At 45.7% G+C, this 12787-nt stretch overlaps 1 protein-coding gene across 2 annotated transcripts in view; it reads left to right on the forward strand.

Moving 5' to 3' along the window:
* The first annotated feature begins 3628 nt into the window (after positions 1 to 3628).
* The window catches only part of IQGAP2 (IQ motif containing GTPase activating protein 2), a 132820-nt gene continuing 123661 nt past the window's right edge, over positions 3629 to 12787 (forward strand). Inside the window, exon 1 of one of the 2 annotated variants that reach the window (XM_079995285.1) lies at positions 3629 to 4284. In XM_079995285.1, the coding sequence (XP_079851411.1) occupies positions 4233 to 4284 (52 nt within the window). In that variant the 5' untranslated portion in view covers positions 3629 to 4232. The remainder of the gene's footprint in view (positions 4285 to 12787) is intronic. The other variant, XM_079995286.1, reaches the window with a different exon arrangement.

The raw sequence follows: 12787 nt of genomic DNA on the forward strand, positions 1-12787 counted from the left end.
AGAATAGGTCCCAATTAACACAGTTTCGCTTAACTTCTGATTGAGTAGTTTCAACATAAAATGCATTGAGGGTTCACAAAAGATCTGCAGTCAGCTGAAATGCAACCTTTAGCTTATAACTGGAATTGCAAAGAAACTTGTGGAAAACTGTCACTCGTTACACGGCCAGTGTGAAGAAAGAACCTCATTAGATTAAAAAAAAGGAAATAATGTACAGCCTCTGCTTGATTGTCATCACATTGTCTTCTCATTCCCCTGCCAGAGCAAGGAGAGTTCATTAATTCACCTGGTGCTTGGAACAGAGGACATCACTTCTGCTACAAAGAGAGTCTCAAAGCTGCATTTCTCCACATTCACCCCTTAACTGCATCACTGAACACAGGGCAATGTGTACTGGGGCTGCTGCTGTGATGGAAACGTAACAACCTATGTGTGGTTTGTTAAGGATACTGGGAATTGTAGCTCTGTGAGGGGTAAATTACATTTCTCAGGATTTTGGGGGGAAGGGTGCTTTAAATTTATGGTGCGTACACAGCTGTAGTGTAGTCTTTGCTTGGGACATACCTAACAGTTTTGTTTCCTGTCTGGGATCAACTTTAGGTGTACACTTACCATGCTGGAAGTAGTTTTAATTTGCCTGTCCCTGCTAGGCAGGATGGTGCTGCAACTGTATTTTATCACACATTGAAATGCAGCAAGCTAGCAATGAGATCGTGCGGACGCTCTAGTCTATACATAGTGAATGAGGAAAAAGATGACAATTCTAGATGAAAATGCTAGTGTGGAAGGAGTATTTCCTGTTCTGCATCCAAGATACATTGCCAGGAGCCCAGAGACCCATCAACAAAGTTTATTTATATACTGATGAATCTATCATTTGTGCTCCTATGGGCGGGGGGCCCTAGCTTGAACTCCCCCCAGTAATTAAAAGGTGTGTTGATTACTTTAAGACCATCTTTTTTTTGCTTGCTTTTATGTTTTCTTTAACTAGGCTCTAATTCAGTAGTTACTTAAGCTGTAGTTCTCTGAAGTGAACAGTAGCTTGTTTATTTTCATTTTCAACTCTAACACAGTGAAGCTTTTTGTGGTTGTTTGTTTAGAAGGGTCAAAGCCTGGAGATAAATACGAAAGCCTTTCTTTTTCCTATTACTTTTTGAAACATTGACTCAGTGAGTCATGGAACCCAACCACAAGCAAGACATAGATAATAGGGAGACACTTTTGTATTCTTTGTAGCTCTCCAGCTTCATGCTCACAGGTTATGTTGAAAAGGTGGATATTTTAGAAGCTGTTAATATGACCATTCTAAACAGCGAATGGCTACATGCACTGAGCAGCTGCTTCAGACACACGACTGTGTGAATTCATATTTTCTAAAAGGTTGAAGCAGGTGGTATTGTACCCATGCCATGGCTTCACTCCTAAAAAGAGACTCATGGGGGTTATATGGAAATAATCCTTCCTGATTTCTTGAACAGTCCACAATCTGACATATCAGTTAATATGTTAAGATTTTGTTTTTGGAAAGTTACTCTGTTTCCTACTGGAGCCAGTCTTAGTTACAATAGAATCCTATGTCATGCCTATACAAGAAGAAATCTCCCTTTAAATGTGTGTGGCCTATTTGCAGCTGAGCAGAGCAACTCTAATATGGCAGGCAAACACCCTGTGTAAGGTTGCAAACCTAGGCATGTCTACTCAGAGTTCAGTGGGGCTTACTCCCAGGAAAGTGGGTTTAAGATCACAGATTTAGCAAAACTGCAGTCCAACTATTCTTTGTAACGGGGCTTGGGCAGGTTCATTTTCTGCCCTTACATTGTGTCTTATGGGGTGAATTTAGTTACATCTACATTTGGAGAGATGTAATACATAGACTTCCATGGGTGGGCATTAGGATGCAGTATATCTTTGTTTATCCTTCTCTCTGCTGCCAACACACCCCATTCCCCATGCATAACTTCTTTCAGCTTATCTTAAACCAGCAGGACTTCCCCTCAGCCACCATCGTTTAGTTACTCTGGTTTAACACCAGCTGGAGTGGGTTGAGAAACCACAACCACTCACTGTTAAGATTGCACTGTCAGCCTCTGATGCGCGAGGATTTACCCTAGTCTTGAGTAAGGAAAGAAACGCTTTCCATGCTTGTTCAAGAACACTTTTCATTTCACTACCTAGGGGAGCCAGAGTAGTGTAATGCTTAGAGAGTTGGGACTGTGACATGGGAGATCAGGTTTTGATCTCCTCTCCATGTAGCTCACCTGGTGTCCCTCTACCTAACCTACCTCACAGGGTTGTTGTGAGGATAAAATGGGGAAGGGAGAACCATGTACTGTTGAACCTGGGTCGACCTGGAGGACAAAAAAGGTAAAGGTAAAGGTACCCCTGCCCGTACGGGCCAGTCTTGACAGACTCTGGGGTTGTGCGCCCATCTCACTTAAGAGGCCAGGGGCCAGCGCTGTCCGGAGACACTTCCGGGTCACGTGGCCAGCGTGACATCGCTGCTCTGGCGAGCCAGAGCCGCACACGGAAACGCCGTTTACCTTCCCGCTGGTAAGCGGTCCCTATTTATCTACTTGCACCCGGAGGTGCTTTCGAACTGCTAGGTTGGCAGGCGCTGGGACCGAGCAGCGGGAGCGCACCCCGCCGCAGGGATTCGAACCGCCGACCTTTCGATCGGCAAGTCCTAGGCTCTGTGGTTTAACCTACAGCGCCACCCGCGTCCCCTAATTTGGGGTAAAGGTAAAGGTAAAGGTACCCCTGCCCGTACGGGCCAGTCTTGACAGACTCTGGGGTTGTGCGCCCATCTCACTTAAGAGGCCAGGGGCCAGCGCTGTCCGGAGACACTTCCGGGTCATGTGGCCAGCGTGACATCGCTGCTCTGGCGAGCCAGACGGAAACGCCGTTTACCTTCCCGCTGGTAAGCGGTCCCTATTTATCTACTTGCACCCGGAGGTGCTTTCGAACTGCTAGGTTGGCAGGCGCTGGGACCGAGCAGCGGGAGCGCACCCCGCCGCAGGGATTCGAACCGCCGACCTTTCGATCGGCAAGTCTAGGCGCTGAGGCTTTAACCCACAGCGCCACCTGCGTCCCTGGAGGACAAAAGTGGCATACAAATGTCATCAGTAAAGAATAATCAAATATGTTCCAAACCTGAGCACTGAAAGGAGCGAAACTCCAGCCTGTAAGGGTGAAGCCTAAGCGCCGCGAGCAAGGTGCTCCTCACAAGGCAGACAAGACTTTCTATTTCTGGAAGGAGGTGCTTATTGGTCAAGTATCTTTGGGGGGGCAAGAGCGTTTCTCTGTAACCCAGCAACTGCCTGGGACAGAAATAGGATGAAAACAGGCGAGTTCTTTTGTTTCCTGACGTGCGTGCGTTTTCACTTTTTATTTTAAACTTCTGTGGTGCAAAGCGCACAAGCCACACACCGGGGCAAGACGGGGGAGGCCGGTGAAGTGGAAAGCGGAGAGGGCCCCCCCCGGCCGGAGGCATCTCTCGGGGCCTCCCCTCGGCGCAGGCTGCGAGCTGAGGAGAGGAGGGGGCTCGGCCCACCCGGCTGCGTCGACGGCCGCTGGCAGGAGGCGGGAGGGGTCGCTGTGGAGCAGGCTCTGTTCCTCCCCCCCCCCCCTAAATAACGGGGCCGAGGAGAAGCGAGGAAGAGAGGAAGCGCGCTGGGGGTGGAGAAAGGAGTTCACTTTGGCGGCTTCCCTCAGGGAAGAGCTGAGCGCGCCAAGGAACAACCAGCTAATCTGTCGCCGCCGCCGCTGCCTGGCCCGAGAGGGCGCCGAGCGCTCCAAGAGGCGAGCCAGGTAAAAGGGACGAGTCCTGGTCGCGAAGGAGCGAATCAGAGAGGGGGAGGGAAAGCAGGAGGCGAGAGCCGCCCTTCAGCCTGCGCCCAACTTCATTCGCGCGCGGCGGCGGCGGCGGCTGCAGGAGAAGGAGGAGACGGAAGGCGCGCCTTCCCGTCCGCCCGCCCGCCCGCTCGCTCGCCTCAGGTTTGGTGTCCGCCGACTGCCAGAGACGAGGTCCCCGTCGTCGGCTTCTGAAGCTTCTGAGGCAGCGGCTGCGAGGACGACCGAGGCTGCCTGGAGGGCTGTTGCGGAAGAGGCGAGGAGTGCGCGGCAGGAGCAGGCGGCTCCCCCTCCTGTGCGTGTGTGTTTGTGGAGCGGCGGCGGCTGCAGGACGGGGAAAGAGCGGATTATTCCTGGCTTCGAGAAGTTGGTGAGCCAGGAGAATGCATTATGAGGAGCCCTCTTCGCCGGCCTTGCAGAGACCGCGCTATGGCTGTAAGTACCCCGGCGCTGACTTGCCTCGCTCGCTGCCAACTCACTTTATTGATTGCATTTGGGTTTGCGCCAAAATGGAGCGCCGAGCCGGGACGGCGGCGTTGCACACGCACGCGCGTACAGACGTGTTTCTCTCTCTCTCTCTCCCCCCCCCCCTTTCTGTTTCGCGGGGTTCTGGGGAGAGACTCCCGAAGCGCTCAGGTGTCGAGGCCGCCCTTGCCCTACAGAGGGACACGTGTGCGGGAAGGAGAGGTGTCCTTGGGGGCGCTGTTTGTGGTGGAGGCGACGGGAAACACCTGTCGCTGGCTTGTTACCTGAGCGCTTTGCAGGATGGTTCCTCTCCCTCCCTGCGCGGCTCCAGCAGGAAGGATTTCATAGGTCAAGGTGTCACAAGCTGATGGCGCGGTGTCCGTGCGGCTCCTGTAATCTCTCGACAAGCAAGCAGGCTGAGAGAGAACTTGCTTGCTTGCTTGCTTTTTGAAGACTCTTCTGCTGGCGGAGTTCTTAGATAGAAAGGAATCTGATGTTAAATGCTCTTTTAAGTTGTGGGGGTTTTATTGGGGAGAAATAATTCTTCTGTAGAGTGTACATGCAATGTTTTAAGGCAAGGATTCCAAACACAAGTGAATCACATACTGTATTTGCTTGGAAATAAGCTCCTTGAGATCTCTAGGACTTACTCCCAAGCAAGCATGCATAGAGGTGCTTAACACTGTAATCCTATACATGTCCGCTCAGAGCTAATAAGCTCCATTTAGATAAATGGGACTTACTCTTAGGAATGAGAATATATGGTGGTGATCTCAGACTACAATCCCTATACAGTGGTACCTCAGGTTACATATGCTTCAGGCTACAGACTCCGCTAACCCAGAAATAGTACCTCGGGTTAAGAACTTTGCTTCAGGATGAAAACAGAAATTGTGCTCCGGTGGCACGGTGGCAGCAGGAGGCCCCATTAGCTAAAGTGGTGCTTCTGGTTAAGAACAGTTTCAGGTTAAGAATGGACCTCCAGAACGAATTAAGTATGTAACCAGAGGTACCACTGTAGATATGCCATGCAGGGAGTAATGACCAATTGATTCCCCCAACAGAGGTTTCTGTGCAACATCTCATTTTGCACGTGCATTTGCAAAATATGCACCCCCCCTTCTTTAGCATTAAGAAAATAGATGTGTGGTTAAAAATTATGTACGAAGAAGTTCTAATTTGCGTGTGCCCGCTTCCCTAATTCCTTCTAGAAATGAAGGAATTTCTGGATTTGTTTTATCTTTAGGAGCTGGAAGTCTGCACCATTAATCAAAAGATCTTTGCTATTACATCTGAAGGGGATGCAAAGTTAAATTAGAGTAGAATGTGCTTGTATCATCTTTTATGCCTGAAGAGTTTATGTTGGGAGGGTGCTGAGAACACAGAGTGCCTTGACATTGTCTCCCAGCTATAATTTCCACTGCACCTTGGCAGGGAGGAGTCATGACAGTTAACTGCTGCTCTGGCTGGGCAGCAAAGGTGTGCCTGTTGTTGCAACTGTTTACTACCCCCACCCCCAGCTGAATGTGCTATTAAACTTGCAATATTGCAACAGGCAACTGCCGTGTTCTCTGACTGTTCCCATTCCTTGAAATGTCCCACATTTGCCTGGCAGAGTTTGGGCTCTTCAAATTCTAAGAAGCCTGTATCAAAATGTTAGCTTCAAGCCTTGCATGACCCCTGGGTGTCAGCCTCAAATGATAAAGCATATAGAATGCCCCTAACCTTGCCTCCAGGTGCCCCACTCTGATGAAACCTCCAAGGTTTCAGAACAGCACTCTGCAGTTTCATAATAAAGACACCTTACTTTAGAGGACCTTTGCTTACTGGTGTTGTGTTGATGAGCTCACAGTCCTGAAAAGTCAGCTTTCGTTAAAGCTTTTGAACTGGTTGGCTATATATTTTGTTCCCTGGTTGTGGCAAGCTAGCTATCCTAATTCACAAGGCTTCTATGACCTTGATGACTGCTGACACTAACTCGCTTGGGTAACATGTAGGAAAAGCACATAATGATATATTGTTCTTCTTCCTCCTCCTGCCCTGTCCCAACCTGCATTAATACCACCTGCTGCTGCTGAGATCCCCAAGAGGCCATGATTTTGGCTGAAGTACGTGCTCTTTTCTCTGGCAATAATTGCCTACAAAGCACACCACGAGGCTCCATGGCAGAAGTTCAGAGTTCTCCTTCAGACTGAGCCAGGAAGTGGTTTGAGAAAAGATGTACCTTTCTGAGAGTGATAGCAACATAAAGCTGCAAACAGAGGAAACAGTTGTTCTTCTTTGGCAGAACTGAACTAAGGGAACAGTTTCCAAGAACAGTTTTTAAGCCTCTGCTAGTTTCAGGTGTATTGAATACTATGCATTGTATTACTCATGGTAGCAAAGTGACATGCAAAACCAGAGTCTCCCAGTCATAGAGTAACTAATAAGTAGCTTATAAAAAAGGTGATCTTGAAAGAAGCTAAGCTCAAAGTGCCATCTTGCCATGGCCAAGTCTTCCGGACTTGTACCTCATTTTCCTGTAACCTGATTTTCCCTTTTCTAATGGTGGTGGGAAATATGTGCTGACATACAGGGCAGAGCAAATAAACTGGTCCTGACAGTTTGTAATGCTTGGGTGTTCCTATAATGGGTTTTTTTTTTTTTAAGTTATTCATACTTACTCAAATGTTATGTTGTGTTGCATGGCTGTTAACTCTTCCAGTTACCAAAATCACGTCTTATTGTGATAAATAACCTAATGGGGTTTTTATTCACAGTCAAGAGGGATATACCTGAAAAGTTATACCACAACTCTTCTGAAGCAAGCTAGCTGTACTTTATGAACATAAGCAGTTTTGCTTTTCATTGACAAGGTACCTTGATGGTAAGAGCCAGTGTGGTGCAATGGTTAGAGTGTTGGACTAGGACCTGGGACATATAGGTTCGAATCCCCACTCAGCTGTGAAGCTCACTAGGTGACCTTGGAGGAACAGATGAGATACAAATGTAAGAAATAAATAATAAATAATACAAAAGTAGAGTAATATAAATATAAATATAAATATATATAAAGTAAGTAATATAAAAGTAGAGGATACTCATCAGATAGGGAACTGAGGCGGGAGGCAGCTTCTGGTTTTAACATGGAGCCAAGCACAGTGAGCAACTGTGGCCAATGCCAACTCACTAACAAGTGTATCTGCCTTATGTTGCATGCACATCTTCTTACGTGTACATGTTAAAAACAATGCAGGAAGTAGCCTTCTGACCTGCCCATAGTTGCTCACTGAAATGATCTGAAATTTAAGCCCAAGTCTGCTGAGCTCTTAAACCCTACACTTTGTCACTGGAATAATACCAATACAGTTATTTCTGACATTCAGTTCTGTTTCTGACACATGCTTTACATTATTTGCTAATAAGTTTTTGCTGTCAGCTGCCAATCAAACTTGAGTCAGTCTAGCTAACTTGTTCTATATTTGGAGATCAGTGTTTTGCAAAGAAAATAAGAAAGGCTGTAGGGCTTTTAGGTTCTCCCACACCCACTCCCAAGTCTTCTTTAATTCATGTGATATTTTATTTTAAAAAACACTGCTGTGATTATAATGTAGATAAATTAAAATCCCACATGGACTTGCGTGTTGTAGTTTACTACGTTTTTAATATGAACATACTGATATTTTAAGAGTTGTTGTGGCAACTGAGAGCTTTTGTAACTCCAGAGGGGTAGCCATGTTAGCTTGTTGTATCAAAAGCAACAAGGAATCTTGTGAGTACCTTGAAGGTTAAAACATTTTATTATAAACTTTTGTGGACTAGGAAAAACTTTATCAGATACATGAAGTGTCTTCCTCAGTTGCAGGTTTACAGGCATGTTTTATTTCCCTCTGATCTTTTTGCTTAATTTGGTGTTCATCTTTAAGTTGGCTGGGGTAGAATGTGTCCTTTTTGTGTTACTGCACTTTAGTTAATAATTGTCTGCTGTATTGTCTGATCTTTCATAAGAGCCTGTTTTATCACATGCTCTTTACTTTTGAAGTGCATTTTTTCTATGGGAACGTATGCCATAAATTAGTTTCTCCAGCATTACAATATGTTAAGTGGCCATTGTAATGTAGTTGATTGCTTGAGATCAGTTGAGTAACTGATGATTCGAGGCACAACAGCTGGTATGGAAGCAACTGATGATTTCTCGGTGACCAATAATTTCTGGAAGATTCTCTTCAAGGGCCTGTCAAGACTCCTATCACTGCTTTCTGGGGTTGGACTGAGATTAGTGTTCTGAAGAGGAAGTGTGTGTGTCAGAGAGAACCCGCAGATGTAGCTAGCAAGTTAAGTCAGGGAGGAAGATGCCTCTGTGTTTTGTTTGTCTGTTGTGACTAGCTAGAAAAATGAATGGGAAAAGGTTGCTTTTTCAGGCTAATGTTGTTGCAGTGTTGTCTGGTTTTCCATGCTTAACATGTTTGCAGATTCACTGATTATGGCAAGGGGAGGACACTTGCTATAGCAAGTGAATGTGCAAATATTGTAAGCATGGGGAGCTTGACAACACTGCATTGACGCTAGTGTGCAACAGTGCTAGCAAATTCATTTGCTAATGCTATGGTAAGTGCCCTCATCCCCTCACCTCTTGCCTCCAGTGATTGGTGAGGCCCAGACTCATCCTTCTTCCTGATCTTGTAAGAAGCTGTCCCAATGTCAGTGGTAGTGGGCTGGGGAAGGTATAGTTGGAGTGTAATAGCTGATCACCATCGGAGGCAGAGAGCCCTAGATGTTTGGTCCCTGTCTGCTGCCCAAGTCCTCCCACTCCTATAGAACCTCTGGTAGCTTATCCATTGAGCCTTCAGGTTTGTTGGTGTTGCTAGCGAATGCCAGGTCAGTTTATGAAACCATGCTCATCTATGACCTGATTTTGGAAGAATGGACTGACCTGGTGTATGCTACCAGTACTGCCTAACTCAGCTTTGTGCATCTGGGTACTTGATACAGCTCCAGACCAGACTCAGGGTGTGTGTGTGTGTGTGTTGTTGCTGTTAATAGAAGCATCATCTCCTTTACCAGAAAACCTATTGATCATGGGATGACTTTAGAGGGTCTGCTCCTAGTGTTGGGCCAGAAAAATGGCCAGGGAATGCTGCTGGCCTATTGAAAACCCAGTGACATCCTGACTAAGTGAGCTGAGGTACAGGTGTAGTGTTGTGGGACTTAGTCCTAGGTGACTTCAAATCCACATGGAGGCTCAAGACTTCATGACAGCTATGGGGCTGCATCAAAATAGTCATTGATGCAACACATTGGGCAGGGCACGCCCTTGACTTGGTCTTTACTGTGAGTGATATGAGGGATGGACCAAAGATGGTGGTGAAATGCACTCCTTGTAACGGTTGCACTCCCTGTTCAGATGGCCCACCTTTGGAGACTGATGGAACCTGAAGGCTCTGGGGGATCTTTCAGAGGAGAAAGACAACAATCCTTATGCAATAGCAAGATGAAATGGGCAGCTCCCGGACAGCCTCCTCGGTGTTGTAGAGACTGAGCAGTTTCTTGGTATTCTGGGGAGTTCTGAGGTATGAAGCAAGCCAGACGAAGCTTGCGCACGTGGTGCAAATCTCACTCCAAAGCTGACTGAACTCTGGCTAACGCACATAATTGTGCCTACCATGTGGCAGCACGGACTGCAAAGAAAACTCACTTTACAGCTTACATTGCATCCTTTGGTAGCCAGCCAGGAGAATTAATTTGTGCAGTCCAGTGGTTACTGACTCCCACTGTGGGGGAGGAATCGCTGGAGGATTTGAGGATTCAGTGTGACCAACAGGCTACACAAATTGCATGACTTCATGGAGGACAATGTTGACAATTGCAATTAGCCACAATGGCTACACTGACAGAGGCAGTACGCCTCTGAAGACCAGGTGCTGAGAATCGCAGGTAGGCAGAATGCTTGCAGGCTTTCCACGGGCATCTTGTTGGCCACTGTGAGAACAAGATGTTGGACTAGATGGGCCTGATCCAGCAGGGCTCTTCTTATATACTTACTGCAGTACTTCAGAGTGATCTTGACCCTGCAGTTGCTGCAGTTTCAGATGCAGTATCTAATGCCATAGTCTAAAATACTCTATTATTTTCTCATTTATTTTCCCTCTACATCCATAGGTCTGCCGAACTGATAGCAATGTTTTTGTTTTGTTCTTCTAAAGAACTGCACACACTTTAATGTGTAGAAGTATATTAGGGAACCGCCAAATACTTAATGTAGAAAGCACAATACTGTAGAAGCGCAACCTTGTTTTGAGGCAGCCCAGTTTCACCTCCAGACTCATAGGTGCTTGACCACCTGAGATCAGAGGAGGTGAATGAAGTGAAATGCGAAATGATGGCCACAATTTCAGTAGCAGTGCAACTGCATCATCTGTGACCACCTTTCTTTTAAAATAGTACTCATGCTTGACTGCATGCTGAGAACTGGATAGGCTAAAGTTCTTGATCCACAACTCTTTAAAAAAATCAGCGGCTGCACATTTTGGAGTAGATTTGAATTCTTAGCAATGCAAAGATGTATCGCTTGCTCTTAAGGAGCTACAGCCATTAACCATAACACTTTATCTGAAGCATTGTTCAGCCAAGTGAAGCACTTAATGAAAGTTCCTTTGATTTCACATTGGGATAATTTAAGCACGTGCTTGGCTTTCCCTTTGAGAGCCATGGAACTTGTCTTTAACTTGTGTTTTAGTTGTGTCCACTGCTTGAAAATGTATCACTATTTAAATACATGGTTCCCAAAGTGGATAAGCGGGTAACTTTCATATAGTAATGGATTTATCAGGTGAAGAGAAACCTGAATGGGATAGCTTTTCTTCTTTAAAATAAAAGAGTGAGCTGTATGTGTACTTTCTAGGTGTACCCAGTGTTTTCCAGTTACTGCGGGTTTCTTCAAACAGTTCTCAGCTAGGTACAAGTATTGATGACTGTAATTTGGCAGCCAGACATGTTTATCTTCACCTTTTTTTATTCATAGTTAATGAGTAACTGCTAAACGAGGATGGCCACATAATGTCTGAATTTTACTGAAGGAAAATACCTTAAAAGCATTCACAACTAGTATCATGCTCCAGTTTTAGGATCCTTGTCCCGAATGGCTAAATTGTGTGGTGTCAAAATCACACAAAAAGTAAAGGAAGTTGTGCTGGTTCATCAGAAAAATCCACAGTTAGTAATTAATGCCTTTGTTAGGCCAACCATAACATTACAAAATCACAAGGAAGCTCCAGAGCTCTTCAGTGGCCTGGATCAGGCATAGGCAAACTTGGCCCTCCAGATGTTTTGGGACTACAACTCCCATCATCCCTAGCTGGACCAGTGGTCAGGGATGATGGGAGTTGTAGTCCCAAAACATATGGAGGGCCAAGTTTGCCTATGCCTGGCCTGGATGGTACATTTCATCATCCTAATACAAGTTCCGGAGTATTCAAAAGCTTACTTAGGATTTTGGGATTTTTCTTGCGGGCCAAAATGACCTTTACTATTTTTGTGTTGTGGTGGATATTAAATATATCTGCCAAGCAATAGAATCCTAAAACTGGAAGAAATGAACTACCTACCTGGTGAAGATGGAAGTTTACTTTTTGAGAGCTGCATGCCCTTCAGCAACTAGGCAATGCTACTGTTTGGCTTCTGTTGTCTCTTTTGCATAGTGCACCACCTAAAATTAATTTCCATCTTTGCTAATATAAGAACTGCAAGCTTTATTCTGATGGTGGTCTGTGGCACGTCTTTGAAGAACAGTGGGAGCAGTGTTTGTGAACCCAGTGGTCCAATCTGCCCATAAGGTAAACCAGAGAGACTTGAAGTGATGTTCTTTCTTTTTTGGAGGGGGGAAGAAAGCACTTGGAATACAATAAAACCAATTATAAGAAATAAAAAGGCATAAAAATACAATTAAAAATCATACCTCGTCCAGCACAGCACATTACAATTGCTACAATAGGCAGAAAGGGCATGAAGTGGTCTTCCAAGGCCCTCAGCAGTTTTCAAGAGGTTGGCTGGTGGTAGCTCAAAACCACTGGAGTAGAACAGGCTATGAAGGGAGTATTGTTGTCACTTCCTGATATGAACTGTGATTGCTTCATAATTAGCACTTGCACATGTGGGAACCAGAAGATAAGAACAAAGACCTGATAACATTGCATAGTTCTGATATCCATATGTGATAATACGTCAACTCTGCTTTTAATGCTTCTGTCCTATATTGACTAGGCACTTGTATTATTTTGTGATGTTCTTCCCTGGGTGATAACTTCTACCATGTCATTTTCATGAGGTGAGATGTGCTTGTGAAGGAGTCGCCATAGGGCTGCCACCTTTTTGGTTCCAAGGTATCATATGGCTATGATCCAGGTCTGCCACCTTCTTCCTCACAGAGAGGAGTTGTTTAAATGTGAGCCACAAATGTGGTGCTGACCTTTAAAGCCCTAAATGGCCTTGGCCCAGT

Source organism: Podarcis cretensis, assembly GCF_951804945.1.
Source record: "Podarcis cretensis genome assembly, chromosome: 11".
Taxonomy (NCBI): Eukaryota; Metazoa; Chordata; class Lepidosauria; order Squamata; family Lacertidae; genus Podarcis; species Podarcis cretensis.